The following is an 11,122-nucleotide window of genomic DNA, read 5'->3' on the forward strand; positions in this document are numbered from 1 at the left end:
CTGGCAAATGTATTTAGATTCCATGCCATCATTTACTTTTCTGTTTCACCCTTCCTGTTCACTCTTTAGATTCACTCCCAATTTTGGATAGGATGCTTTTGAAGGGACAAATTTTGCTCTCTCATAACAAAAATTCTGAAGTTCAAACACCAGATGCTTATAATCATCACAAAATTTTAATGAAAATATTCAAATAATAATATAACTAAGGGTAAGTTGTACATTTGGTCCTCAAACTATGAGGTGAGGTGGGTGACACTTTACTCCCTATATTTCACTTTGTGGTAATCTTTTTGCTCAAACTTTTAAGACTAGTGTAATTAAGTCCTATAACTCACTTTAGTTAATTAAACATTGATTTATCGCTAATAGTATTGTGATTGATAATACGCTAATAATTAAGATACTATTGTACTTTTACATCAACAATGTATTAATATTTACTCAAATAAATAGGATTGTGAGATTTGATTGTAATAATTTTGAAAGCCGGAGTCAAAAATATATAACAAATTAAAGTTTTGTGGATTAAAATGTCATAGTTTGAGAACCAAAGGTGCAATTTACTCTATAACTAAAAGAGCAAAAGAGGGCGAGGCGAGTGTGTGTGGCCAAATGGGGTTAACCTGGAGTTTGAACAAATTTTTGAGCAACCATCAATTATAACAGATTTTTTTTTTTTTTTTTTTTTTTTTTTTTTTTTTTTTTTTTTTTTTAGGTATGTATAGGACTTACCTAGATTATAGATTATTTTGATTCGGCTATATTCAAATTTTTTAAAATTTGATTTTAGAATCTAAGTTTTTTAATATTTTTTATCTAAATTATTTGATGATTCTTTTAATATAAAATTTAAAAGTTAATTATTTTAATGTATTTATAATTATATGAATTATATTAAATATATTGATTAAGCATATAAAAATAAATAATGCATTTAAATTTTAAAGTAAAATAGTTTTTTGTAACGATTCGATCCACCGGTAATAATAATTCGTTGGCTCAAATCACCGGCTCAATTATTATCACAGATTCTAACCATTTAGGTTCTGACGTTCTCGTTAGCCCTAAATTTGGAAGAGGACTACTCCAAGATCATCAGGTGATGTGAGATTTATCTCGCTAGTTTTGTCATCCTATTCTAGCTTAGCTTGTCATCTTGTCATTCCGACACTAGCTCAGCCGAAATTTATTTTACATTTCTGGTTGGTGATTGGCTATGATAACATATATTTTCGGCTGGTGATTGGCTCTAATACTAAATGTAACGATTCGGCCCACTAATAAACAATAACTCTTGGGTCCAAAGCATTAACCCAAAGTATTTTAGCCGAGTTATTTTTACTATGATAAAAATTTTTTATACCTAATGACAATCCTATTTTCATCCGATATAGGATTATTGGGTATCATATTATTAATTTATTCAAATTAAATAAATTAAAAGATTAGGGAATAAAAGAAAAATTAGGTAGCTAGATAAAAATGGGTGGTAATTGAGGTACGTTCTATACATTTTATTCTTTTTTTATCTTAAAGAGAATTCCTTTCAGATTAAAAAATGAAATTGTATGTAAAGAAATAAATATGAAGAATCTCCTCTTCTCTTCTCCAAAATTTAATTCAAATTTTGCACATAAAAAAAATGTCCATTAAAAAAAATTAATTGACAACAATTTATGTTTAAGTGCAATGAAAATTTTCTATTTAAATCAATTTAATTGCACATTAATGGAAGTACCAATAAAAATTTAATTCACAAAAAAAAAATATTTATGTTCAAAATAAATGTCACGTGCGCTGCACGCTAGTTTAGGTAAAGATGCATAAGAAACCCCTTCACTATATCGCATTTTGACATTACCCCAACATATTTTTTTTTGTTCACGACTCTAAACTATTTATCTTTTTAGAGCCGAATAATTTCAGGGAAATAAATTAAAATTAATAATTAACAGCTAATAACTACTAGAACTAGAATCACTAAATTTAATAAAATTTTTCAACATAGTTAAAATAATTTAAATTTTAAAAAAATAAAACAACTTAGGAATTGAGGGAATCTCTACCCCAAGAAACCAGTGAAGTTAAGAGCCACTTCCAAAATGGTTTATAATGAGGGGAACCCTTCCATATACATATTTACCCTACACTTGTTGTTACATATAAAAATATTTAAACACCGTTATCTAATAGCTTAAATTTTTCGAGTACAACGACTGTCTCATAAAATATCAGAGCAGAAAATTCTGAATTCGAATCACACCAAACTCCTAACATATTAATTTCCTCCAATTTAATTCAAGCATGCGTCATGGGCCGACTAAAAAATCACGAGCCCAGACGTGAGGGGCTCACACTTCTTGGCATAAATGCCAGATAACAACACAACATTTAAAATAACAAAGAAATAAAAAAGAAAAAAAAAAAACTTCTTATAAGTTATAATGCACCAACCCATCATCAATCTACATCTCTAAGCTCAAACAACAGACCACTGTATCTCAGCTGCACAAATCACATTAAAAAAAAAAAAGGAAAAAAGAAAAAGAAAAAAAATCCAAACCCATGCACTTCAAGTAATTAACCCGCAAGGTTAATGAAAAGAAGTGAGACAAAAGGTATATAAATATTTAAGCTACAATAAATAAATATAAGAATATCAGAAGAAACAGGTTTCTATGTATTCAGATAACAAATAGTGTCTCAATCACTGAAATCGGTGCTGCCGCTCTGCGAGCTGCTGCCGTTCCGGCTGTGCAACGACAAGCCTGAGCCGTCGACCCTCTTCTCCTGGAAGAAGCGCTCCCTCTCGACGTGCTTGGCGGGCGGCGGGGGTATGGAGACTGCGGCTGTCTGCCGTTTGGTTTCGGGGTCTGACGGACTGATGTTTACCCCCCTAGGCTGGTTCTCAGGATCGGGTGGTTGTATGATTAAGGGGCGAATAAGGGGCCGGCGCATCATTTCCTCGGGTACGGATTTGTACGACTCGATAGAATCGTCGGAGCAGTCTTCCGCGCAAGCTTTCCCTTTTCTTAATCTGTGGATTTTTGTAGGAAAATAGCATGATTAACGTCAAAATCTTGATATCGGAGGGGGTAGAAATGAGATCTGTGTATACTGATGACCACCGATTTGCCGATTGAAGAGAAGCATAAAATAATATTTGGATTATACTTTTGGAGTTCAGAAGTTCATTTCAAGTTCCACAAGAGCTATGGAATTTATATTTGCCAGCATACATCTCTTTATAGGCAAAGGTAAAGGATCAAAGAGAATGAGGACCCCTCTAGAAGAGATGCATGCCCATTTTAGTTACCCTCTCATTGTTTTCGGCAAATTTTCGCATTTCTGTGATTTATCGAAATCTGAAGTCGGCATCGATTGTGCATGCACCATCATACCTGAGATAAAGGCGTTCGGCATCTTCTTCCTCCTGTTCATCCTCCTGTTCATCATTGATGCACGAAGCTACGGTAGAGGTCGGACGAACCGAAAGGAGTGCATCATGCTGTATCAGTGCCTCATGCAGCTGTTCGTTTAGGTCGATAGCTTGAGTCACAATATTCTCATCCCTAGCAATAAAATAAATACATCATATTAGGATGTAAATTGATGGCAGAATTCTCCAGAAAGGACAATCTTGTAATCGTCGATATGTGCTCAATTGCAGTATAATTGAAATTAAGTCGGGTCTAATATGAGAATCTTACCGCGATGTCATAACCAGATGCATCACTCGTTGCTTTTGAAATGAACATTGCTCTACTAGATCTAGCACAAACTCATCTGTTGCTCCCTGAATAATAATAAAAAATGAAAAAATACAGGTAAATCTCAGATAAGTAATTCCTATAAACCAAATACCTTTCCTCACCAAATAACAAAAAAAGGGAAAGGGAAAAAGAGCCAACAGGCTCTTAGAAGAAAAAGAAATAACTTGTTTAGCTGACAAGCAAGGATTAAATTGGCGGGGAGAGCGTTATCGGTTATCTTCAACACTGCACAAAAAATGGAAAAAAGTAAGAAAATTCAATTAATATGTACCTCCGGGCGTTTAGGATCCAAGGAGTTAAGCACATCCCTCAGAACTTCCAAGACACTAGCAGCTTTCTGAATTATACTGAAAAGATGAAAATATGTCGTTTTAGAAACATGTCTAGTCTGTGTACAAGTTTAGGTCGATAACCCGTATTTATTTTGTCAACATTGGGAGTCCATGAGAGGTTCACACTTTCATGAGATAAAAGAATATAAACGCAATACGGCACCTCGAGTCAGGCATGGCCTGCGAATTTGTTTGTTTTCCACCGTCATTTCCTCGGCTAGGCAAAGAATCTTGAGGAGCTTCGGCTGTTGGAGTCTGTAATTCTTGTATGGCAACACGAGGGCGTTGAGGAAATTGCACAAGAGCAGACTTCAAAGAGGGGGAAAAAAAATGCTATTACTTGCAGCTTAAATTATACAAAGAATGCTCTATAAAGAAAAAGGACCGTTATAGTTTATGTACAACTGAATAAGCTCGACAAATAAAAGCGAACAAACAATACGGCTAATTGATACATCTTGCTTAGTTCTTATAGGCCAATCTTGGCTAGACAAAATTGTTTATGTATAACTGAATGAGCTCTCCGGATATGAATGACACATAATACTGGAATAATCAATATCGCCCTGATTATATTCCTCGCTCCATGTCGTCCGTTGGTTATGATGATAGTGCAAACGAGTTTAAGTTATTAAACAAACATGATAGACGTGGAAATATGGGAAAACAAAACAGAAAAGGAGTAAAGAAATCAAGAATCGCACAACGGAAGTAGCATTGAGATTGAATCAAAAGATTATACTGGCTATGCAGAACAAAGAAGCAACAAAGTATAAATTAAACATGGAACTTTATGTCAGGACCTACCACCAAGTCGTAGTAAGCAGCATAGTATTGAGGGAATTTCCCTTTAGCTCCACCTAGGGCCGTTTGAGTGGCATCGAGAAGAAGAAATATTCTTTCGCGTACTGGGTTATCCGTCTGTTACGCACCAAAAGAAAGAAAAAGAAAAAATATCAAACCATTACAGCAAAATATAATGCATACGTAATAGCCTGGATTAAACTTCCGTTGAAAGAGGCCGAGAAAAAGAAGCATTCAACCTTTTTCTTCACTATCTTCACAAGAATGGGAAGAAGCCCTCTATCAATCACCAGTCTGTGGGTGTTCTCTCCGCAGTTATTCATAAGCATTTCTAACAACTGCAACATCGAATCGAAAGACAAAATACGATTGTTCATTATCGTTAGAGTACTCAAAGAAAGAAAAGAGAGTTGGCCAATTAACAAGACCATGTTGAATACATTTAAAAAGAAATTAAAATGTTTTTTTCATGATTCAAGAGGATACTACTGCACACAAAGAATAAATGGGCTATTGGTCTTGTAACATCAGCAAAACAGCATGTGCAGTTTAGAGTAATAGTTTTGGAAAAATAAAACGAAAGGCGAAACCAGAAACGAAAGTACTTGAGGAAAGAATACAAATTTGAAACTCACCATTACAGCAAAAAGTTGTACATTTGGGTTCTTGCTCCCTAGTCGTTTCTTAATGGACTTGATGACATCTTTGGCTTGCCTGATGATCCAAAGAGGAAGAACTCAATTTGTTCACATTGAAAGATAAATAAATGATCGAGACAATGTTGAATCAATGTTAAAGCTTATTTGGTCCTACGGGAGCTTCTGCAAAAGTGTTGTTTAAAAAGAGCTGTTAGAAGAAGTGCTAACAACTGTTTTGCTAAAATCCTCTCAGCTGCTTCTCCACACAAACAAAAGCAAAAGCTTCAAAATGAAGCCTATTCTTATAGGTGGACCCAAAAACTCACTTCAACTTCCCACAATAGCAAAATGCCGAGCGTGTTTGGCCCAAATTTTGCTTCTGCTTTCAGCTGCCACTGTCCCTAATAGAGTGTTTTTGGCAAACAGAAATACAAACAAAAATGTGATCTTTACGCCCAAAAGCCGAAGATCCAACAAGGAGCTTAAGATTCTGCTGCAGAGAGAAACTGTTACCACTACTCAAACAGCATTTCATCAAACAACAATTTTCCCTACAACAGGGCCAGATAGGCCTAATAGTTTGCCAAACAATGGGATGCTGTTTGTCGGATTAGAGAAGCTGTTCAAGAAGCCACATAAACAGGGACCTAAGATTACATACCCCGGATCGCGCGCAACAAGTTCACATATTTCAATGTTCTTTGCCCAATCGGTCTCCTTTAGCTTATCGCTTGTCGCCGTTTTCACCATTTCGGCCGCCATTTCCCCCACTAATGCGAAACTTATCCTGAAAGCAGAAAGCAAAATTCCAAGACTAGCAAGGTCTAAACAGAAACCCAATCCTCAAGCCAAAATGCACTGCTTCCTGCAAAAGCCACAAAGCACATATATATAACTGAGAGCATACAACAACATTAACAACTCTACCAAAAACAGTTTCAAAATCGCTTCACAGAGATTGAGATCCATCACCATGCCACAAAACAACCACAAAACTGCACAAAGTTTTCTCTCGACATACAGAAAATATAAAAAAAGAAAAAGAAAAAGGAAAATTGGATCTTTCTAATCACAACCCACTCGACCAACAACAAAACTATTGTACCAACACCATCAACAACAATCTCAACTATCACCTCCCATAAACAATCCAAACAGCAACTCTAACAATATAATTACCAAAATTAGAGGCCAAAATTTAGAAAATAACCCAATCTAAACCCACCAAGATCCCACCTTTCCCTCGAAACCAGCGCCCACCCGAGATCTCCCGATCAAAACAGAAGCAAAACCTCTTGAAAGAATCAGAAGTTACCGCATTTCGACAACTAGGGTTCAGTTCGGTGCCCGCCGGAGTCCACCTCGACCACTACGTCTAGGGTTTGGACCGAGCTATTGGAGCGGCGGCGGCGGCGGCGGAGGAGGAAGAGGAGGGGACCTCGCCATCGCCATGGGAGTTGAGTGAGCTTATTGAAGAGAGAGAGAGAGAGAGAGAGAGAGAGTGTTTGTGTAGAGAGAGAGAGGTGAAAGGGTTAAAGGAGGGGAAAGGAAGGGGACAGCTCTAGGACAGTCGATCCCGCATGTTAAGCACCGTCGCTTGGTGGGGATAAATGTATTGCGTACACCCGGTGTATGGGTGCACCCCATGCACCAATTTTTTTGGAAAAACTTTAAATACGACCGCATGGTTTCGTACTTTTTTTTTAATTTTAGCACCATGTGGTTTAATAAAGTGTATCACTTTAGTAACTGTAGTTTTAGATTTTTCTTTTTATTATCCCTTCACTAATTATTTTTTGCTAAATCAGTAACAAAATTAAAACTAAAAGGTATTAAAGTGAATATTCGATAAATCTAGATAGGTGTATCTGAAGTGTTTTGTATATAATTTAACGAAATGTTAACGGAGAAGCTGATGAAAAGAGAAACATGAAATTACAGAGTACTAAATTGATATACTTTAAACCATAGGTACTAATGTGAGAATGTGTGAAACTACAAAAATAATATTTGAAGTTTATTTTTTATTTATTTATTTATTTATTTATTTTTGAATAAACTACCGGGTTCATACGGAGGATCGAAGCCCAACCTTTGAGTCCAAGATCTACAGTTATAGGGCCTATTTATTTTACCAAAAATAAAGTTTATATTAAAAATAAAGAAATAATTGCATATAGTTCGCTGAAAAGATAGTAAATAATAAATAAATCTCTATAAAACTTAAGTTATCAAATTTGTCCCTTCAAAAATCCTTCCGTCTGTAAATATATTCTTTTGTTGCCAAAATCTAGATAATCATGAGTTAAAAAAACTAGTTAGTTAAGAAATAAAATGACTTTTTTTTTCATCTGTTATATACATAATTTGTATTTCAATGTTGAGTCTCGTCGTCTTTCTCACCCTTTTCTTTTTATCCATGGCGGTGGCAAGATCTATAGCAGCAGCGATGTTGAAGGCAAGGCCCTCGATTGAGGCAAAAATAAGGTACGCCGCACGTGCCACGACGAAGGCTAGGAAAGAGAGAAAAAAATTAGTTTTTTAAATGGACAAATTTATAAGTGCAAAATAGTTATTTTGTGTATCAATCATTAAAAAAAATAAAGGTGAATCAAACGGCATGATATATATGAATGAATTAGAATTTTTGGAGGGATATATTTGTAAATCGGAGAGTTTTTAAAAAGATAAATTTGATAACTTAAGTTTTGTAGGAATATATTTACTATTTGATACTTTTGCAAGGATCTGTATAAAATTAACCCTAAAATAAATTTGAGGTGAACTAGTGCTCAATTAAAAAAGTATTTTTTTTGGCCGTTTATTTGTATAACTATGCAACTGAAGTTCTTCTAATTTTGCCGTCTATTTTAGCACGAAGTGAACTGCACAAAAGCTAGAAATGTGAAAGGTGGATTTTCATTTTATTACTTTTTTCCCTCACTTTTTCTTTGGTAATTGACTATAGTCTGCAATCGGTCGAAGTCAATTACGATGTTTTGATAAGTTTTGAATTTTCGATCGAAAATGAAGTTACAATAAAACAAATAATAAAAATGAGCATTTATAACCAAAAATTAGTTTACTCCTCTCCATTTTCGGTAAAACAAACACACCCTTATATGTTTTGTCGTTAATACTATAAAAGCTAAAATTTTAAAAAAAATCTTCTATAAATATTTGCTTTTATATATTATCATTCTATCTTTTCAAAATTTTTATTTTGCCATCTTAAAATTTAAAATTATCGCATTTAATCTAGTTAACAATATGTCACTATTCCGTTCATATATACGGTGTTGTTCGCTTGAGCAATTTTATACTAAGATACGTACCCTTTATACTCGTAACATTTGTATGAATACATCAGTTTTTTTTTAAAAATTTTTTTCTTCTCAAATTAAATATCTTTATGAAAAATGTTTCTACTATTTACTTATTAACTTTTTGTTTGCGTCATTTTTAATAATAAAAATAGATATATCAATAGCTACCCAGAGCAATGCCATATAATTTATGTGTAAAATAATAATGAAATAGTAACTGCATGCACGAGATTAAATCTAAACTTTAAATTCTATGGCTTAAAAATTAGGCTTAAAAATTAAAAGATCAAAAGGTAAAGTATAAAGACGAATATTAACGAAAGAATTACCTACATATTAACCAATATAAATTACTTCAATATATTTTTTTAAAAAAAAACACAACTCGACTTTTTTTATATAATATCTATATATATATATTTTTTTCATCTGATGTGGGATTATCAGGCGTCGGATAAATAAGGCCCCATGATTAGGACTTTGTAGGGGTGCGGTGCACCGTGCACCGGGTGCGCGGAATAAATTTCGCGCACCTGGTGGAGTCCACGGGGGTCCACGGGCTATCTGGACCGTCCGATGAGAATCCGTTTGCTCGAGGGTTCGGTCGATCAGAGCCGCACGATGGATCAGGGTGCGGGGTGTTTGTGCGGTGGGGCCCAGGGCCCAGGGGATTAGCGGAAGAGGGGGGGGTGCACATGGGTCGGCAACGAGGGGGCCACGTGGCTCATCTGGATAAGCTCAGGAGCTTCTAGAATAACCATCTTTAACTGCTTCTCCAGGATTGCGTAAATTTATTTAAATTATAAATTATTTTGAGCCAATTATTTAATTTATAAAAATTTAATTTCACCGTCAATCTTTTAATTTATTTAATTTAAATCAATTAATAACATTCTAATTTTAAAATTTAAATATACCATTTAATTTTACAAGTTTTTTTAAAGTTGAATTATCGTTGACTAATTCAAATCAAATAAATTGAAAAATTGGATAGTAAGATTAAAATTTTAAAATATTTGATAGTCGACTCAAGATGACCCGCAATTCAAATAAGTTCGGTAAGTTTTTGTCTATCTTTTTAGTATTTATTTAGATCATTTTTAGATGTCGGAATGAATTAATTGTAATATTTTATTTAATATAAATTTTTTTCTATTATGACCGGGAGTTAAGAGTACAGTTAGGAATGCAGACGGGATAGATTCTGAGGCAGGAGGGGTTTCCCACCTTCAATCCCATTTTCTTGGCTGATGAAAACGGATTCAAACAAATTAATTTTAATTCTATTTTTTCCTCTCACTTATTGTTTCGTTTAGAGATAGGTTCGGACATGAGCGAATTTATTGCAGATTGGATCGGATCAAAGGAAGGTAGGGGCCTTTCATCTTCTACGTTATATTTTTTAGTTGATCGGGATGGATTCGGGGCAAATTATTTTTTTCTTTAATTTTGGTCTCTACTTACCTCTCTATCGGACGAATTAGGTCAGAAAGTCCACTAACCCGGATCAATCTGCATTGCTAAATATAGTCACATATCTAGGCAAGAATAGATTATATTATAAATAAAATGTGCCATCCTATTAAATTATGCATGTCATATTCTTTCTAGAAGAAAAAAAAAATTACACTGATATCTTTTAGGTATTTATGAAATCAGATAACTTATTCTGATATCTAAATAAAATATATAGTCCATAAGAATCTCCTAATATCGTATTTTATAATTTTTGAGACCGACAAACTTATTTCAGCTTTTCTGCTAGCGAAAATTTCTCTACTCCAGCAAACATGTGACGCAGGGAAAGCTGTTCTGGAGCAAAGTACAGAAGCTTAATAATTAGTATTCGTATTTAATGCGTTGGTGGAATTTAATAATGATTTAGGTGTACCTTTCTATGTTTGTGGCTATTATTGCTTAGGGCAATAACAAACCCATATTTTAAAGTATTAATAAATTGCATGTTTTGTCCTTAGGGGCATTTGGTTTGCTGTAAAATCACTTCGAAAAAAAAAAAAAAAAAAAAACGGTGGAAAAGTGAATTTCCAGTGTTTGTTAACCGTAAAAAATTTTTTTTGGAAAGCATGTTGAATCCCACGAGACGTTGGGATGCCGAGGCGGGATGCAGCAAGTGCGCGGTCCACGAGGGACACCCCACCTCCTGGGAGAGAGAGAGGTCCACGAGGTCCACAGTGGACTTCCATCTTTTATATATATATATATATATATATATATATATATATATA

The 11,122-nt window shown here is 34.4% G+C and overlaps 1 protein-coding gene across 2 annotated transcripts; it reads right to left on the minus strand.

Moving 5' to 3' along the window:
• Positions 2,412–7,103, minus strand: LOC109710752 (target of Myb protein 1). 2 transcript variants are annotated; one of them, XM_020233494.1, is made up of 10 exons: positions 6,866–7,103; positions 6,212–6,415; positions 5,548–5,626; positions 5,152–5,250; positions 4,916–5,029; positions 4,272–4,417; positions 4,048–4,123; positions 3,714–3,799; positions 3,405–3,575; positions 2,412–3,040 (listed from the first exon to the last, which is right to left on the minus strand). In XM_020233494.1, exons 2-10 carry the CDS (start codon positions 6,310–6,312, stop codon positions 2,707–2,709), a joined length of 1,206 nt encoding a protein of 401 aa, XP_020089083.1. In that variant the 5' UTR covers positions 6,313–6,415; positions 6,866–7,103; the 3' UTR covers positions 2,412–2,706. The 2 variants fall into 2 exon arrangements, with proteins under 2 accessions (XP_020089083.1, XP_020089084.1); XM_020233495.1 differs by lacking the exon at positions 6,866–7,103 and adding an exon at positions 5,877–5,951 and having other exon boundaries at positions 2,439–3,040.

Source organism: Ananas comosus, linkage group 5, assembly GCF_001540865.1.
Source record: "Ananas comosus cultivar F153 linkage group 5, ASM154086v1, whole genome shotgun sequence".
Lineage (NCBI taxonomy): Eukaryota > Viridiplantae > Streptophyta > Magnoliopsida > Poales > Bromeliaceae > Ananas > Ananas comosus.

Bases quoted from the DNA above. Each gene is read 5' to 3' on its own strand.
- LOC109710752 (XM_020233494.1), bottom strand. From the start codon at position 6,312: ATGGCGGCCGAAATGGTGAAAACGGCGACAAGCGATAAGCTAAAGGAG. The intron at 5,251-5,547 runs GTGAGTTTCAAA...TCGATGTTGCAG, and splicing joins TACAACTTTTTGCTGTAATG to TTGTTAGAAATGCTTATGAA. The intron at 4,124-4,271 runs GTGCCGTATTGC...TCATCTTTTCAG, and splicing joins CAGGCCATGCCTGACTCGAG to TATAATTCAGAAAGCTGCTA.